Source organism: Epargyreus clarus, unplaced genomic scaffold (genome assembly GCF_041222505.1).
Source record: "Epargyreus clarus isolate Ecla_fem2 unplaced genomic scaffold, WU_Ecla_fem_2.2 ptg000021l, whole genome shotgun sequence".
NCBI classification, from domain to species: Eukaryota; Metazoa; Arthropoda; class Insecta; order Lepidoptera; family Hesperiidae; genus Epargyreus; species Epargyreus clarus.
Window position 1 is genome coordinate 11,917,064 of NW_027332228.1, and position 20,968 is coordinate 11,938,031.

At 34.9% G+C, this 20,968-nt stretch overlaps 1 protein-coding gene across 3 annotated transcripts in view; it reads left to right on the forward strand.

The window, feature by feature from the left end:
- Positions 1-20,968, forward strand: part of sfl (N-deacetylase and N-sulfotransferase sfl) — a 143,759-nt gene that overhangs the window by 55,266 nt on the left and 67,525 nt on the right. For all 3 annotated transcript variants that reach the window (XM_073084875.1, XM_073084874.1, XM_073084876.1), the window contains exons 2-3: positions 8,406-8,979; positions 17,484-17,675. In XM_073084875.1, the coding sequence (XP_072940976.1) occupies positions 8,780-8,979; positions 17,484-17,675 (392 nt within the window). In that variant the 5' untranslated portion in view covers positions 8,406-8,779. The remainder of the gene's footprint in view (positions 1-8,405; positions 8,980-17,483; positions 17,676-20,968) is intronic.

Genomic DNA, 20,968 nt, shown 5'->3' on the forward strand with positions numbered 1-20,968 from the left:
TTGGCCGAGCGGAAAAGATAAGGAAAAAGAAAACAACGTGACATAAATACTAAGGGCAAAGGATACATAATGCTAGAATGTAAAAATATAAATACAATCGTATAGCGTTAGGAATATAATATCGCCATACGAATATCATTTTTTGTATAATGTGGCAGCGTCCCATTTAAGTAGTCTCACTGTTTTTAATCTGTCCGGATATTTTCTCATTAAATCTCCTTTACGTAGCGCACACACATCTATAATATCACAACAAGTGAATATGTATTAAATACTATATGATACTTTTACACGTGTTATGTGTTGGTATGCTGATGAATGGTGTCAATCATATTCACATAAGTACCGATCATATTTCTGAAGTTATTCGTCATCATCACTACAACAAGACAAATTAAAAACGTAACACCTTCCTTGAACTCTGGTTTTTGATGTAGATATATTTATTTCAAACCATACAATTAGGCTGGAGGTTTTGGAGCAATTAGAAAATTAATGTATTACTGAACAGATTAGGTGGCATAATAACTTAAGCGAAAATTGTGTTGTTAGTAATGTCACCATTCCCCAAGTTAGTACAGGGTGGTAACACATCAAATCGGGTTTTCCCATAATTTCGATCGCGTCTCACACCTCCGTGCACGCAATGCCGTTTCGTAGCCACTCGAAGCTAAGTGGATTTTCATATCGCCCTGATTGATGAATCACCATTACGCCTCACTCGTATAATTTTAATGCATGAAAAATAAATTATTATTAGTTTTATCGTAATCCTAACTATTAAAGTTGAATTTTGAACAAGAGCAGATTTAAACGGAAATGGCATATGACACTTAAAATGTGTTAATATATTTTATTTGTACTTTTAATTATTGATAAGAAAATTCATTTTTCTGATCAGCATCTGCTCGCGAATGCAAAAAAACTGCAAGAAAAAACATTCCGTTACTTTAAGCCTTACATATAACACATATCAGGTCTGTGTTTTTCCGAAAAAGAAATGTGACATGATGACCGTTCTAAGAAAAAAAAATCATACAAAGGAACTTGAAAAGTCACATGACATAGTTTTCCATAAAAATTCTTTATACTGCCAGAGGTGGGCAATTATAGTATCTAAGACCTCCGCAATCTTCAAATTCAGATTTAAGTAGAAATATGTTGTTAATACTAAAATGTTTCTTAAGAGGTTCTCTACATTAATGTGTAGCGCCGATTAATTACGACAAAAATATATCAGCTTCACGTTTCAAAGTAATTTTATGGTTACTAGAATGTTAAAGGACCAACAAAAAATAACAGTCAAATTCGGTGGCTTTATTAAAGTGACGGTTCCAAAAACGCATAGTTAGGAGCGACGTCAGACGCCTTGCTGTTGCCATTTAAGATGAGAAATGGGCAGCACTGCGGACGCGACAGCCTCGACAGCGTGGCGCTAAGATTGTGGCCGCATTATGCTTATGCACTGGAATACTGAATATTCATTGTTGCGACGCGCAGTATAAGCTAGAGCTCCTTTAATCAACTCTCTCTTGCCGGCTTACAATCCTTGCCGCTAATGGTAACTGCCGACAGCTGCGCAACTACTCCGAAAATGTAACTGAACTAGAATTTTGCAATCTTGTCCTCGTTTTCAACTAGTTCAGTCAGCTATTGTAACTGTTTGTAGAGCTAACCGAGGAGACATAATATCTAGTCTATAGTATTGTGTCTGTTTACTCCAATCTATACCGAATGAATCGTCAATCGATTCGATTATTATTATTGTAATCGATCTTATTGGGCTTAGCATACCGGTTATTATTGACAACAGCTATGATTGAACTCGTAATAATTAATGACCCGATTACAAAATAATACATCCTATTTCGGATAAGCCTTAGAATGGATAGATTTTGTGATAAATCGATGTGATAGGACGGAAACAAACTCAACATCAGTGAAAGCCAATGAACACGCCGTATCTAAGAGTCAAATTACTCGAAAAATTGGTTTGGGGAAAGCCCTGTGGTACCGTTATTGAAAAAAGGTCGACTTGATTGATACCGAACTTTACACGTTGAAAATGTAAGAGTTTCGTTTTTTTCTCTCGTTTGTAACAAAAAATATTGACTCAATTTGTTCTTGTCCGCTGTGCAATAAACTCGCCGGAGATATTTTTAACTGAGAATTTATCTTTCACGGAGTCTGCAATCGTCCTAATTACATTTAACGAAATTAGGAGTTTGAATATGCTAAATTAATGGTTTGTGTAAATGAACCTACATATTGTATTTCTTTCCATCGTATCCTTAGATACCTGTTTATCGTATCTTATCTCATTTGCATGATAATGTAATATGCTTGATACAAGACTTATTTCCTTAACGTAAGAAATACAACTTTTATAATCTGCATAACGATCTTCGGGTATTTAGCGATTTTATCTACTTTTGGGGTTATTATACTTTTTGGGGTTGTAATGTTTATTCGTCAAAATATGTTATTAATCATCGAAAAAATAAGATAACATTAGAACTGAGATTTAATTATATCACTAAAATTATAATTTTACTTCTCCCGACTCGTTTTTCCTTAAAATTTAATTATCAGGAGCAAATGAGAATGAACAAAACGATTTACTTCCTAATCCGACTAATGCCTTTTAAAAGATCTGCTGAAAATAATTTTCAAATCGTAGTCTCATTTCAGCCGGCATTATTTCAAACAAAAATTTAATTACCCTCAGCGGCGGTGTTCTATTGTGGTTCAAATAAAACGTCGCACGCACTGCTGGAACCGTCACGAGAGAGCTCACCGTGATAGATGATATTCGAGAACAATTAATCTTGGCCCAAAATATGCGGACGATTTGCAAGTGAGTGGTCGGGCCTAATGGTCGGGAGGATTATCGCGGGCCCGCGTCCCGCTCCGGCCCCGCCGTCATTAGGAAAAATATGTGGCTTTCACCTCCTGAGCGAAGACGTAGACCAACAGGCGTAGTATTCGAAGCCAATCGATATTCAGATTGGATAATACATAATTAAAATTCTACACACGGACAACGAATTTGGCTTTGTCAAAAATATACTTGTAGCTTTATAATTACGTGATCAAGGAACGTTTACTCAAGAGCAAAAAAGTTTTTAGATTAACATTATTAAAAATAATTTCTTTTCATATAAGCATCGTTTATACCTTAGGATAATGTGATTCCCCCGAGATACTAAGAATCTTAAGCTTGTAAACGAAGCCACGCCAATGAGGTCAGATTATATCAAATTTCACATTTAACGGTAGTAGAACTCTGCGCATCGCCGCCACACCTATTTCTGCATACTCGCTGTATACATTTAAAGTCTGAGGTAGCTCTCCTTAGGTTAACATCAAAATTAAAAGATCTCTGGGATAAAAATGGATCTGTACCTAATCAGCTTTAGGTAGGACCATTGTCCTATTGATATTTTGTGTCTATGGGAGGTTCCCATGATGTACCTGATGATGGATGTGCCAGATCAATTAATATTGGGTGGACTACAGACAGAAGTAGCAAGCCCATATCGATTATAATACTGGTAGTATTTCAAGGAATCCATGATTGATACGAAACACGATTTTATAACGTAACGACATACATATGCTAAAGTGTTCTGGGGAGCAATAAAGTGACAGCGCACGCTCGTATATCATGGAGGGTTTCATAAAGGAGGCGACGGAACGGTGGCTCTCGGACACTGAAGGCGTTGTTATGCAACGCCGCTGTCCTCGGATAATGTCTTGCATAAATTTACTGTAATCGTGTAAAGCCACTGCTATTCGTATACGTTTAGTAGCGAAACTATCTACGTTAATGAAACTGCAGAAGCAGTTCTCGGTCAGTAGGTAACACGAGATTGTGTTATCGCACTTGTGTAATTAATGTTTAAAAATAACTGTAACTTTAAGATAGTGGGTATGGACAGCCACTAGACATACGTTCAGCTTTGTCTCATACAAATTGCCGTTATATATTTGAATAATTCCTAGGTCACATAGCCCATAGTAATATAAGCCCATGTAATTCACAGAGAACATCGCAGAATTTATTACCTATGTAAAAATAATAGCTACCAAGGCTGACTTTCGTGTTTTGCTGAGAGAAAGGAATATTTTATTATTGGTGATTTCTTCGGGGACCAATCACATATTAAAACATAACGTGTCTTCTGGCTTCTAGTGTGGATTACATTATTATAAGTACTCAATACATCTTTGTATTTATGAGTTAGAACGAAATGGCGCTCTACTTACTGAAAATAATATCCGCATTATGACAATGGGTACTGTAATAACATTTTTTTACACTTTCAAACTTGAAATAACAATGATGCCTCCTATCACATTTTTACTATCCTGCTATACTTCACAAATCTTGTATATGTTGCGGTTTATGTACGAGTCGTACATATAAGTATTTTAAAAGAAATATATTTTGTAGTCTTCGCACCATCCGGAATGTAAGTAATTATTTATTAACTTACTAATGTGACTGTACTCCTTTCCATTCTCGAAGGCGACACGGTATTATTATGAACCACAAAACTTTTTCTTGTTCAATTTCAGACATTGTGAATGTCGGATGATCGAACATTGCACAGAGACGGAGTTTAATGGCGCAAATGTTCCGTTAATTGGAGATACCTGTTTGTTGCAACTTTCATTGAACATGAATGGGTTATTGTTGCCTGGAAGTTTAATTTGAAATGGGTGCTTTGATTGTGTTTGATTGGTTAATGCAATTTCATTTATTAAAGAGGCCCTCACGTTCCAATTCATTTGAAAATACAGAACCGACTAAATTGGTTGTGTTTAATCATTTTTGAGCACTCTCATTACCATAATGAATTGCTTTATGTTTGTGTAATAACATAATTATAAATTAGCGTAATTTTATTTGGTTGATATTTTTCTCATTATCATAACGATCTCATTATAATTACGAAACAACGAATACATCATCATAATCATTCCTTCCTCATCACTCATCATAATCTTATTTTTGTGTCAAATAAGCATAGTATCGATGTCAAATAAGCATAATATCAAGAAGTTTTATCCAATTGCATAGTTTAGTTACCCTTATCGAAAGAAAATTATCGTATTTCACAATTAGAAATCGTCATTGATTTGCAGTACCTACTCGTGATTCTACATATAAATAATTCGGCGCATTGAGAACAGCTTCCCCTTCCCCTTATTTTTAGTTGGTTAATAAACTACGGAATTGTTACTTTCGCTAGTTCTCCGCTGTTTTTATCGGGGGAAAATGGAAGCGGGCGCGGCGGGCGCACGGTAAGTCGGCGCGCCAATGCAAATTAGTGGAATCACAATTAGTGCTTGATTGTTGTTCGCCCTGCAGCTTGCATTTACCGAGTGAAACAACCAGGTAAGAGATTCAGCAAATAAATTATGAACCGGCGTGTTTCGCTTTCATTCCGATCCTTTGTTTGTAAGTATCATTTCGATGTAAAAAAAGGTATGTTTGTACACTGTGGTACATTGGAAGCCTGTTCTGCTCTTAGTATCGCAAACAAAACGTCCTCACTATGTCCTTCCAGTTGACAGATGATGTTTAGGAGCAATTAATCTTGCTTGACCAAATATGCGGGCGAATTGCGGTCCTAATGACTGCGCTACCGCCACGTTCCCTATCCTAACTTATACCTACTACTTCCATGTCTTCCTGAAATGTATTTCGTGTATATTCGTGGACAGGAAAATGATCACGTGACGTGTGATATCGAGTGAGAATTATGTGTCATATTATTCCCAAGAAAATATACAAAAATGTTCTCCGGAAAAACGTGAGCACGATACAAATATGTCATTGCGATGCCACAGCAAAAACGATGTAAGCATAATGTGACAACGGCCATATGTAGGTACCTCGTATCGCTTAATATTATTCGACAGAGCACCCGTGTCATTGTCGAATGTATCCCTTTCTGATTCCTAATAACATAATATTTTGTATGCGGTATTGCGTTCGTGAGTACGATAAAAGTTTGAATAGTTTTTTGTGAAGTTTGTAGAAAGAAAAAATACGTTACATAAGGATATAAGCTGGTATCACCAGCAAACTTCCTACGGTACGCTTATTTCTTTAAAAAAATAATATTGACGTACTTGTTTTCAAAATTTTCAAAATGAAATATAGTTAGTTACATTTCATTTAATTCAATTGAAAAGGAAAAGAAAACTATTATTATTTAGAAGTTTAATAACGTACGAAAATTCTATTAGATTTCACTTATCATTATCAGGGGTGTCTATAGAGGATGTTGTTTAAATAATAAAATTTATTGAAGAAAGAAAGCTTCATTTATTAGCTTAAGTTTAGAATTTTAAATAGGTATAACATTTATCTCTTACATACTTTATACAATGAGGTTAGGGTAACGTTAACATTATAGGGATTTCCGTAACACCGTACGGAGGTGATGTAGGCGATGGAGCAAAGTTTAATAACTTGGAGCGACTTCGCCCTTCATATTCGGATCCGCAGTGATAATAGTAAATGTATTTTGGATCCGTAAAAGTGTCAAAATTCCGGGTGGCATCATTTGTCCCTATATTACAAATTTTCATATATAAGTTAAAGGTTTATAGAAAATCATTTTTTACAAATGTTCGAAAAAGTATTGATTTTCGTTATTCAAATTTTTAATTCGACATTTAGTATAGTTTAAGTTTTAATGTTAGATATGTTTCCTGTCTAAAAAGTACAAAGGTATAATGCATAAAATATAATGAAAAGTGAAATGAGGTAAAAGGATAATTTAAAATGGCAGTTAAAGGAATCTTCTTAAGAGGTTTCTTGACACCGTTTGCTACGCTCTTCACTAAGGGTCTCAATGACCGACTCTGCTAAAGGGTAACTTTTTTACTTTCACCTTAATTAAGAACTTTAATTACTCTTCTCCTTCTTACTGCACTGTTATTTCTTTTTAAAAATATTTGATCTTACATTTTTCTGTCTTTGTTCATTTAAGTTGGTCTTTATTTATAATTGCACCTGTAATTAAGGTCTGATTGAGCTAGATGTTAAAAAGGAAATATTTTCTCAATAATTTATTATTTACAATTTGATACGAATATATTATTATGTAAGTGAAGATAAGCTGAAGCTTAATGAGTTACAAGTACCAGTTTAAGTAAGTTTTAAGAACGAGTGACTATTGTTTTATCATTTACATTATTGGTTTATCGTATTTAAAGTCAGTATCTAGTGCCGTCAGACAATGAAATAAGTAGAAGTTTGAACTGTGATCGATTACAGATGCGTTCCTACATGCGAGGGCAAAGTTAGTTCATATTATGTAACTCACATTTAAACAAAGTTCTCATCATAACAAAGTAATGTAGCGGCGACGAGAGTTCTTTCACTTAAATTGCATAAACTTCGCTGTAAATCAGTATGACGATAAGTTGGCATTTGGAGTAAGCTACTACCTTTATAGTAAGCTTGTAGATTGGTTCCCTGTTGCGGGCGGGTCATCTGATAGTTAATATTCAAAGGGTCGTGCCATCACAGATTCCGAACGCGTTTCAGTGCCACGCCGCTTCGCAATGAACGAAATCTCCCTTTCAGGCGGCCGATAGAGTATTAGACTACTATTTCAGATTGTACAGACGAAAGCGAACTTTTAGTATGCTCATCGTTTATCTCAATTTAGTTTATCATCATTCAATTCGAATACAAGTTTCGAATATTGAAATAATTCAAATTGAACTACAGCAACAGTTGCTTACCTAACTTCTATAAAAATAACCCGTTCACATAGAGTTCCAATACACTACAAAAACAATCTACAGCTTAATTGCGAGTATGGACTGCTGACCCAATACAACGTTTCATTGTTCTCGAAATCCGATTTTACATTCATTACTTAACTTTTTAATCAAATTTAATCCTGAATTTTGAGGTTGGCTCGTCCAATTTCACAGTTGAATGAATTTGTTTCAGGGCTGCAAAGAAGTGTTTCAATGTAAGCCTTCATTCAAATAACGGGAAGGTCGGATTTATAGGAGCGGCCGACCGAAATATTCACGATTCGCTGGACTCAAAGATCCCCGGCGATTTATTGATATTATTATATCTATACTTTAGTTTTTCGGTACTCATAAAACTTTTCACTAACATATTATAATATATATCTACGAGTATTACTCGTAAAATCTCAATATTTTATGTATGAGTAAAATTCATCCTTTTCATACGAGTATTTTTAGAAAAGATTAAATAGATTAGACTTTGTACCTAAATGGTATGAAGTGGGGCAATTTATGGGTAACTTCTGCAATTATTGTTGAGGGACTAATCGTCCTCATGATCTTAGTGTCATATGATCTAACCTAGTTATTCACTTAGTTCTCTCTTGTTACAGGAACTACTAATGAGCTCTGAATCGGAAGAAGCAGACCGGTGGCGGGCACGGATGCCGTGAGCTCTAGCACCGAGAGCGCTTGACGTCGCCGTGATGAGCACAACCCGCCATAATGCGTCGGCGGCCATTTTAAACAGGCAACGGACTCGTTCGTCGGCACGAGATGGCCGTCAGCGGCGCCTGCGCGAACAGCCCTCCTGCGCTCGCGCGCGTTCCCGTTTTGTCGCGCCACTATGAGATGTGGAAACACGGCAAGTGGCGACAGAAATCACAACCAAGGACAAACGCGGCTGTTAGAGTTCCCAGATAGAGATTGTACAGTGAATTTTAGAGGCCTAAGTGTTACTGTGTTGTGTAAATATAGTGGTGTGTAGATGTTAGGCATGGCGGACGGAAGGGGCGCGCGCACGCCCCTGCTGGAGAGCGGGGAGTACGCGCACAAGGCGCCCGCGCCCCGCTGCTGCTTGTGGCTGGCCGGCCACATCAACGTGAGGAAATGCGTCGCCGCCATCATGCTGCTCTCCGTCCTCACCATATTCTTCTATACGTATTACGTCACTGCACCGCTCACGAGGTTCGTAATGTTGACCGTCTGGTCAGATTTAACATTTATATATATTTATAGCTCCAATCGCCTGGACAGATTATTTATTATCCGATAAGCAGTCGTTATATTTAACGAGCTAGTAAATCTTAAAAGCTAGCAAATTTAGATGCCTGAACAGTTAGATAAACCGAAACTCTATTATCCGCGGTGAATTATTTAATGAACAATTAGCTTTTATCATTTAAAACATTAACTATTACGAGTAGACTAGGGTAGAAGCCTTTAAAAATAATAAAAAGTGAAATAAAATCGTAGTAGGATGAAACCCATTAGAAAAGGAGGGGAATATTATAAAAATGAAGGGAAAAATAATTTACGGGCGATCTGAGGTCGGGAAGGGGATGGGGGTGAGTCTTTAAGGGTAAAAAACGGTTTTTCTCGATTTCCGGCAAAACTAAAAGTCCTATCGAAAAAAGTCAAATGGCAAAGTTGTAGGTAATAAAAAGATCTAAAACTTTTGTATTTACACTTTTTTCACATAACCTCAAAATTTATGTGAAAAATTTTTCGTAGGTCACTCAGGTATATAATTTTTCTTAAAATAGTTATAAATAGACATCTACGCATATAATTTAAAGAAGATTCGACAACTTTCTCCAAATATTGTAAATGTCTTATTAAATATTAATTTTATTAACTGATTTGTTTGTTAATTATAGTAGTATATTCTTATTTGCAATTTTTTTTTATCAATGTAACATGTAATCTAATGTTTTTCGAGTAATTAAAGTGGTAATTTTAATAAATAGCTCAAAATTTTTTATAAAAATTAAAAAAGAAAATCGAATTCGAGTTTTTTTTGATTTTTTGCATTTTCTGAGAAGATTTACTATAGTAACATATATATTTTTTTTCACCATCAAAAAGTAGAGATTTCAACGAACAGAAAACATACCAACTTTTTGAAAAAAGCTGATATTTTGACGGGTGAGTTTTCGATTGAAAATTAGGGTGTTTTTTCGATATTAATTCAAAATAAGGTGAAAAAATAAATATTTTTAATCAAATAAATTACAGCGTATTTGGGACATAAAAAGGTAAGTTTTCGCCAAATTTCGTTAAAAAAAAATTTTTTTTGTAAAAGATAAAAATAAAAAACCAAAAACTTGGTTTTTTGAATTTTTCACATAAATTTTGAGGTTATGTGAAAAAAGTGTAAATACAAAAGTTTTAGATCTTTTTATTACCTACAACTTTGCCATTTGACTTTTTTCGATAGGACTTTTAGTTTTGCCGGAAATCGAGAAAAACCGTTTTTTACCCTTAAAGACTCACCCCCATCCCCTTCCCGACCTCAGATCGCCCGTAAATTATTTTTCCCTTCATTTTTATAATATTCCCCTCCTTTTCTAATGGGTTTCATCCTACTACGATTTTAATTGGTTTTAAAAATTATCGACCCTGGTCTAGAGCGGAACAGGTCTGTTTAATTGATTAAAAGCCCGTAATAGGCACAATCCACTTTTATTTTATTCAAAACGTTCGGCACTGTGTAATGGGAATTTCGTTTTAAATTTAAATGGACAGGATAGTTATTAAATATAAAATTAAACGTCGTAAAACACGGCGTAACGTAATTAATTACTCTAGCTGAAATATGCGTCATTCGCACAAAATCCAATTTACTTGCTAACTATCGGGAGCAAATACGTCGCTGTTACGAAAATTAATTATATGAAATTATCGTACTCGGACACTTCGTGTAGTGTGTTGGGAAAGGCATTAGTGTAATATTATTGTTTACATTAGAAGGTCCCCGCGGGAACATTAATTTTACGTTTTGATAAAAGCCGAATAATTTACATTAGTGCCTTTGTTTGAATTTGTTGTCTGAAACCCTTTTCATGTTAATAAAACATACAGTGACTATTTCGAATATTTTTACTATCAATTGAGAAGTAGCGAAACATAGAAACAAGCTTAAAGTAATTAAAGGGCATTGCAGTCCGTCGGCAATACTGAATTTGAAATTCTGCATCGGGTTTATAGGGGTTTTTCCCATTAAAAGTCCTCAGATAGCAGTCCTCACCGCTAGAACAGTATTCGCCACACATACCGTCATCTTTCCCAGGGTCGTTGATTGAGTGTTCGAGTTCCTCTTGCCGCCCGCAACCCCGAAAACCCCCTTATAGTTGCGTCTCTTGCGTCATACGTAGTTCTATTCTGGTCCCGAGACTACAATGCCAAACCATTACAGTACCTAACATAATTATATACGCAAACCATTGCCCTCCGTCACCTCGTAATCCCCGTCGTGTGTTGGGAATACTATTGGTGATTATCGTATACAATAATACGCTCGGCGAGCTCCTCCGGGGATATTAAGCGATCGATGCTTCAATGCTACGTGAATGTTATACGATGGCGCCGCTTTTTTCATGCTTAGCTATTTGTAATAAAAGCTACTCGTATGTTGTAGTATTTTATACTGGTTGCTATGTTATCAGTTTGGCTAATTGTTTTATACTGATCATATTGCTATATACGTAATTTGCATTCGCCGTTACAGAATCGTTTTTTTAAACACCTATTTCACGTAAAATATTGTTTAAGACGAATATCTTGCATTACAAAGAAAATAGTACTAATTGACCAGGTGTCAATTCTTTTCTATTTGCAATTTTCTTTCATTGTATGTTTTTTTTTCATATGGAATTATTTATTTATTTAAACCCCTACCCTAAATAAGCGTGGAATCCTAATACATGTTCCGTTGTGTCGAACCTTCCGATATTTTTCTGGACCCAAAATCCATTTATTTTATATCATCCATTACATTTTTCTAGTTGATAAATTGGCTAAAGATACCCTTATTGCAACATATCAAATGACGAAACAAATATAACATGATTATTTTTTCCCTTTTAAAACCCTATTTAAATAAAAGCGTAGTATAAGTACAAATGGCCAAACATAGTACCTCCTTCTTTCCTGCCGAAGTCAATAAAAAATATAACACATTATTAATATAATTTTATATGTGAGTAAATACTCGTACTTCTGAAATTACGCTGGAAAGAAAATTCTTTACGCGTAAAAATATCTTTGTACACAATTATAAGGTTATTGACATCAATATTGTCTGTGGTTTAAATAAGTCGTTGCAACATGTGCCAACAGTTGTACTATTAAGAAATTTAATACGAGACTTGATAGGCATAATTTATAGACGACAGATTCATATAACAGAGCAGGTATACATACAAATTGATCGAAGTAATAAAATGTGCATTATTAATGACACAAATGTCGATCACAATACGTAGACTGTTCCAGGTAAGGATTTTCCCAGTATTATTATAAAAAAAAATGTGAGCCGTCACGGGACGCCTGGCAGATGTGAAACATCGACATTATTTTGTAAAAGTAATATGCAGAAAAGAACATATTGTGATAGGAACTAAATACGTCATAATGATAAAATAAAATATTACGATTGCGCATGGCGACGCGTCGCCACACCGTACGCACTACTGCATATAGACTGTATATATATACCATCGTATAGCGTGGCGCCACGGCATGTGTCGCCACGCCAGAAATCAGTTTTACGTGCGGCTATAGATGTTTCACATCAATAATAGATGGTTTGAATATTCCAATCAGGCATAGCATTGTGGATTTGAACAGCAGTTTTAGTAGCGTTAATAAAGTAACCTCGAATGACAACACGTATCTTATTATATATTTTAATGCACCCGGCGTATCGGTGCTAACGGTCGGTGTAAATACTAGCGGTGCATTAGTTTGTAGATAACTCTAATAAATTTAACTGTTTGTTTCTGCTTTTCAAAATATATACTATTTTATTAAGCCCGTATAAATTAGAGTAACACATTTATAAACACACACAAGTAGAGACGCGGTACATTGTCAATATTAATACTATAGTCCGATTCATAATTAGGTGTCCAAAATGTAAACAAAGGTGTTGACCTACCAAGAAAATATGTGTCAAATGGCAGTTTCTTATTTATGACAATATTAAATTAATACATCGATAATAAAATAATAATCTAAATAAATTAAAATCAATTCACATTTTCCAATATTTATATTAACTCAATTTCATTTCATACAGTAATAATAATAAAAACAAGATTTATGAGAGAAAATTAAATTGTGATAATGGTCACACAATCGGCATCCAAAACATTTTTTGTGCCGCCATTTTTAAGTTTCGTAGTTGATATTATTCATTTTCGTGATCGTGATCCAACTCGAATTTTTTCTAGTTTTCTTAGCGCATTTTTTTAAATTGTGTGCAGTTATTAAGTTTTTGTTTTATGTTGAATTTTGTGAAATTTTTCGTTTCTTGTTAATTTATTAAGGTTTGCAATACCTGTAATCGAATTTTGACAATGACATTTCTTTGTTTACATTTTGGACACCTAATTATGAATCAGACTATAGTAGTTTGTGCATGGCCTCCGTGAGGTTTGTGAGCGTTGCCTTAATAATACCTCTGTGAGGTTCACTCATTACTTAAAATAATATTAATGAGTTAATGAAAATGTCATAGTTTGTGGGCGCGACACAAATTTAATTAATTTCAAAAAGAATGGAAACTTATAATGGGACTGAACGGTCGTCATAACGCTCTGACATGCAATGGACACCTTATTCGATTACCGGCTAGACAGGTATCTAAATGATGATAATATTTCTGTTGGTTATAATTTCATCAAATTCAAAACTTTAATGCAGATAGAACCAGTTGCCACTGCTAGAAAACGCTTATAAATTTGTACTTATTTATTGATTGAAATCAATTTAACGGTAAAATAAACAAGTCGGAATAATCCATGTAACTCCGTGCTAGTTACATAATAAACATTATACATACAGCTTTTGTACCAAGCTCATGATATTAGTATTGTATATGCACACCCAATCTTACTCGTATTTATTTCTACCACGTTTGCAGCTTCATTAGATAGTAATACGGGTTAAGCATATCTGATGCAAATATTTCTAGTTTGTGTGTGATCAGATTACTTAGTGTATTTTCTGGTTTCGATTTAATATCGGCTATAAACTATCATTTACTGATGTGCTTATAAGTAAACAGCGGAATATATTAAAGGCTCACTATAGGTAGTAAATGCAAATGAGTATGGAACTCGATGTTAGTTTAAGACATTGAATGGCTTGCTTCCTTAAAAGGCATAGTCGTAAAGGAAATCTATATTTGTTGTGATTTTTTTATTTTGTTTAAAGTAAGATCTGCGATTAGTAGATTAGTCAAAATGAACTACGTTTTAGAACTTGCGCTTATTTAACACTTATACACACGGCCACAGGCGGCAGACAGTACAGAGATACACATATTTTTTTTTAATATAAATATAGCGAATGTAGTCCACCTTATTACAACGTTCTGGACACTGAACACCTTTATGAAACGAGTTCTACCCCTGAGACCTTAGTTGGTCTGACCCATACCCAGATCCTTAAAACCAGAACACAGCAGCACATAAATCAATTGTGACGTAATTATTGTTGTAAGACATTATGATTTAATAAAAATAATTACCTTGCAAGAAACGAACCTTTAATATTTTCAATGGAGTTGTTCGCGTTCACCAATGTTAGAAATAGCATAACAAATACAAATATTCCGTACACCTTTACTAAGATCTTCTAAACAAAAGTGAGTTTCGCATGAGATATTTCGCACGGGTATGGACTGCGGTCGTATGTGCAACTGGCCGGCAAGCTCGATGCGTGGTGTTAAACGACCGCGGCGCCAATGTTTACTCCGCAACGTCGATGTTTGCACGCGTTTTCACGAATCATAAATCATGCACTTTTATTTTGGTTTACTTTTGAGTACATACATGTGGTAGAGTGATACGGTAATATGAAAATAAAAAGGCGCGAAAAAATATTATTAGTTTTTACAATCTTGAAAAGGATAGGTTAATATTAAAATGGCACACAAAAATTTCAATTTTACATAAAATATAATAGAAATTTCTTGAAAAGTCACCCACGTAATTTTTTGCTATCTAGGCTAACCTACTTATAATAAATTCTTCTTTCTTCTAAATTGAAAGCAACAAAGAGAATATTAATCATAAGATAAAGTGACAGAATACAAAATATTTAAAAACTAATTAATGATTCACTTTATATTGTAGGTATATAATGATAGCCAGCTGAACGCGTACATAAGTAGTCTGCAAACTTTATGTTTATCATCGACCAACCGCCGACGTCTGTTTGCTCGTTTATGTGTTGACGCTGGTAATTATCTCGTTACAAATAAATGCCGTCATACTAAAAGGCTGGAATGCACCTGTGACCTGCTCTTATAGCTATTTCCAATAATTACTATGTATTAAATGTGTTGACATTATATTATATTCTGAGGTCTATTTATTACGCTGCATCATAACTGTGGTATCGCATATAACAAACTGTAATTAAAATATTTTTTGGTTATGCAATAAGAATAGGATTAGAAGCATTTTCTTACGACCAAGTTATTATTATTTTGCTATTTTATAATGTAGAAAATTAAAGTAAAGATAAAGATTTAAAGGTCTATTAAGTTTTACCAACTTTAATGTCTATGTAAAATAACTACCAAAGTTTAATTAAATTCTATGAACAATTTTATGCGAAACGTGTAAAAGGTTCAAAGAAAAATAAATTGTAACCACGGCAAATATATCAAAAGTGACCTCATTTCCATCGCAAAGGTGAAGGCCCTTTGTTTCTAATATCGAAAAAGATTTATTACGCATAAAATTAGCAGTTAATACAGGAAATTGCTTCGCGAAAGAATTAAAAGCGTTTAACTTTGCGCCGAGTCCTTGTCGCCCTTTGTTTGGTAACTTTTCACGGCTAAATTAGAACGAAGAGGAAATATTTCAGAGTAATTTATAACGTGATTTTATGTAATTAGGGCGGATGTCGTGTAGCTCGAACGATAATATTTTATTTTATCGGCTTAAATTTACACTGCGCGATGAGCGGAGGCAAGTTTTGCCGTCGTCTGAATTTATAGCGAAACTTGCGTTCCGCCTAATTAATGGAACCAGCTTCGCTAAATCGTACGAATTTAGTCCGTTTCATCCACTATTGTTTTAAAAGCACTTATTTCGAATTCCTATTCACTTCACTTTGTCAAGTCCGTATCGCTATTACGCCCACTAATTGAGCATCATTAAAATATCATTTTCACGACCTCCGCGTAAAATACGTACCGTACCGCCGCTAGAAACTGTACTGTCTACGTTACTTTATCTCCCGTTTGTCGGTGTATAAATGTACATTTAAAATTCCATGCATACGTATCAAGATATATCACCTAATTACTCTAACGAGCTTATTAGTATTTATCTAATCGTTACTAAGAACTATCTTTGTATCCTATGCACTATTTTTTATTGTATTTATACATTATAAAAATACCAATCTTAGCCTTTATTGACTTAATTCTTTACAAATATATATAGGTACATAGATCAAAGTTAATTTACTTAATAAGAAAATTCAATTCGTAAGCTTGACAAAAGCGAGTTCGCAATAAGAAATGGCCCATCCCTGTTGTTGTTTTCGGGTCGTTAAAGTTTGCTACCGGTTGTATCGGGCGGGGTTTCATTACAGCAAAGGGGCCACAAGTCGGCCGCGGCGCGCAGGACGCAGCCTACGGATAAATATTTCCACAAATTCCGCCTCGTATTTATTCTGACGCTATTGAGATAAACCATAATGGCTCTTTGATGTGGCTTCGACTTGAAACACAGCCTCAACTTTGAAAGTCTGATTGATTCCCCGCGAAATTTTGTCAAACGACGCTACTAAGTATTTGTAAATCAATTTGTGCGGAGTTGTAATTACAATTATCTGGTTAAACATTGATTAGTTATCGGGCAAAACTTTGATTAGTGGGAATATTTTGTTTGTACCGATTTGTACCAAAATAGAGGTTAAGATAGAGTAATGTATTTTTAACTTATAACAATGTTGATATAGAACAATGTATGACCGTTGCATAATTAGGTATATGATAAACCTACATTAAATCGATTGGTATAAAGATGTTTTACAAGACCATGTTGTTAATCGTTATAAAGATCTTTAAGTAAAAAGAAAGGACTAAATGCATAGTATTATTCGAGATTTTTATACCAAAGGTTACATCTACAAGGTCGATCTACCTTGCGGTCGAGGTACTTTTGTAATTCGGCTACAGCGGCACCACCATCATTATATTTCTGCGTTATAAAAGCACTGTTAAGCCCTGCTGTATTCTAGCTAAGGGAGACATACTAATCCGGGGCTTTCAAACTTGGTCCTCAGGGGTAGCAAAGCGTCTGTTGCTAACTCGAGATATGAATCTACTCTTATTGGGGGTTGATTACAGATGTCCTGGGCGGCAGTAGCCACTTACCATCAGGTAGACTGCATGCTCGTTTGCTACTGAAACTCATTTCTAATATATGTGTCTATTTCGTTAGCCTGGTGTGGCGCGACCGGGTGCCGAGGCCGCTGTCGCAGTGCTCGCTGCTCGCGTCGCAGCAGCAGGCCGCGCGCGACCACCGCTCGGACGCGCGGCTACGCATCGACGCCAAGGTGCTCGTGATCGTCGAGTCGGCGTACTCGCGGCTCGGGCGCGACATCGCCGAGCTGCTCGTCGCTAACCGGATACGGTGAGTGTTCGTTTAATGTTCAGCCTGCTCCAAATCCTCGCGAGTATCTCGCGAGAACGCGAGAAAAGCATGAGAAACGAGAATATGGAGCGGGCTTTAGATGTTCTGGTGATTTGGTGTGAAGCGAAGCCGCTGATGCAGTGTCTACTCGGACATACCGAGACCTTGTACTCGCGACAGATTATTATCTTTTAAAAAAAATCTAATTAAAATTACCGTATTCTTTGGCATATGAAAGGCATATTTATTACAAATAATATGTATTAAATTCTTTTTTTTTTAAAGTATGGCTTTTAAAGAATAGTACAGTACATCTAACTAACAATTACTGTACTATGAAGAAATTGTTAAATCTCCTTCTATGGAAGGCAAACCATTAGATATTTATTGTTATTTATTATTAATAACGGAAGACAATTAACGACAAAGAAGGGTTCGCTAATTGTATGGATCGTTATAGGAGAGGGCTCAAGAACGATCTCAATAGCGCCAATAAGGGGAGCTTTATGTCCAGTGGTGGACCTCCAAAGGTTGTGGAATGAATGATATGGATGAATAATTCAAAATTCGTTTTTTTAAATTTTACTATAAGGTTGGACACTCTTTGTGGTTCGACTCTTTTTATAGAGACCGCCGCTCCTATTTCTGCCTTATAACAGCAGTGTCAACTGCTGCTGCGTTCTAGATTTCAGGGTGTAATAAAGGCGAGAATATACTCAATGTCACTCCCACAACTAAGAGTAATCCAACGACACCACATACATATGTAAAATCCGTGAATCCGTCTGGACTGTAGGGCCTGCCAATTAATGAGACATACATACGTATGTTTGGAAAACATTATCCACCCCTATCAGATAAAAAATGTCGTCCCATTCCTACAGTAATCAAAAGTCATGTGCTCTCTAAAGCAGTTTCCTACTTCAGGTCATTAGTTCACGTTTGGGTTGACCTGCTCGTCGGGTCACGGTCGGACTCGATGACCTTTTGTTCCGATTGTTTGTCTGCAGAACTATATGACCCGCCTGTTGCAGTTCCAAACTGTACTTTCATAAAGCTAGGTATGTCGCTGAGATATTTTATTAATTTAATGAGATTGACGTAACGCCCTTATGGTAACTAATGCCCTTATAATAACTTCATGCCTTAAGTACATAATCGATTATCATGAAATTTTGTACTCACGTCGTCAAGGGTTCGGAAAAAGATATATACGGTACCATTTATCCCCAAGAGTAAAGTTATAAATCTTATATATAAAATTCTCGTGTCACAATGTTAGTTACCGTACTCCTCTGAAACAGCTTTACCGATTTTCACCAAATTGTATATGCATATTCAGTAGGTCTGAGGTTGTTCACCCTTAACATTTTTTTATTTATATGGCATATGGCATAATTGCGTTTTCAGGTTCAGCTAGTGTAATAATAACAGAAAGAAAGATACATAGATTGGATAGTTCTTAACGCACAGCTACAGTTCAACCTAACAATATTATAACTACTTTATAGGTCAATGATGTATGCAGTAGAGGGTCTTATCACTAACTAGATAATATTTAGTATTAGATAAACACTATTATTTATTCTGGCATTAGTAAATTATATGTCACCTTCTAAATATAATGTTGCAGTCTGTATATTTAAGAAAGGGAAATAAATGTAAAACCTTAAAAAACGCAGTAATAAAATCTTGATTATAAAATTAAATTGTCGATGCCAGCCATAGATTAGTAAAGATACTTCGCCGCCTTGAAATTGAATGAAGCCACAAATGGCTTATTTTAGTAAGTTCTTTTTTTGAATCCTTGACAAATAAAAATATCTTTAGAGAAAATTTACGAATAAATAAGTAATTTACGTAATAATTACGTAATTTACGTAATAAATAAATAATTATTTCAAATATTTTATGGACATTTTAGCACGGAGACGTGGCAAAACTTTTTTACGCAACTATTTCAATTCTCAAAACTGGGTACATTTTCGTGTTAGGAGTGAGTAATCTTTACTAATCTATGATGCCAGCTGACTTTAGAAGAGGTGGCCTCAGTCCATAAAAAGTACATGACCGGGGTAGTTCGGGTAGAAAGAACTCCTACGGTAACGGCAGTTACGGATTCCGGAAGAGGGTAGTGAACACTAACCATAAGGCAGACTGTATGCTCGTGTGTTGTCAAATTGTCAAAAACATTATTTATATGTATATTTTCTTAAACACATGTATATTAATTACTTTGTTAACAAAATATATATTTAGTTGGTATCTATATTAAATAGCTATTAACTTACTTAACTGATCACTGAGAAATGTTTACAAGATAAATGTCTTCCGAGTATTTGTATTTGACATTGCCGCGATGGTAACTTTAAGAGATTAATTCCTTTAGATCGTTCATATATAGATTACCTTAATATTTTGGCTGGTATAGAAATTTGTTATACAGAATTCTTTAAATATTCGAATTCTCTGGAAGCATGGAATTTTACACAGTAGTTCCATGGGAAATGGATTTTTACTAAGAAAGCTTTTGTAATAAATAATTGATCCCCAAATAAATGTCGTTCAGTTTAGGTATAAATACAATATTGTATATATATTGTACTAGCTGACCCGACAGACGTTGTGTTGCCATAAAAAAGCGTTAAGGGTGAACAACTCACTTAGGGGTATGAAAAATAGATAGTAGCCGATTCTCAGACCTACTGAATATGCATATAAAATTTGGTGGAAATCGGTAAAGCCGTTTCGGAAGATTACGGTAACTAACATTGTGACATGAGCATTTTATATATAAGATTAACAATTAATTTTTATTTCACTTTATTTTAAGATGCTTTTATCAATTTTCAATTTATACTTAAGGTATACTTTATTATATTTAAAGGCAAGGAAGTTTATCTATTTAGATTAATTTCAGTTTAAGGGATTATAAATGAAACTGTTGGATTAATTACAAGACGTCTAAACTGTTCTTGAAATATTACTGTTTAAAACTTGTTGCAGGCTTAGAAGAATTTTTTAAAGACAGTGATTCTTATTCATCAATCTTAACCGTAACTGATGTCTTTGTAATAACTTTGCTAAGTTATGTATTTTTCTGACACATGAAAAGCCATTATAATTGTATTTTGTACATATTTACTTATTTTTAATACTTACAATTGTTATATACACGACTTTGTATAACATATTACTCGTATAATAAAACATCTGCATAAGTTAATATCTGCGGATGGCTTCAAAAACTTGGTTTCTGTAAAGGACGTTTTCATCACATGTTCTTATTGTAT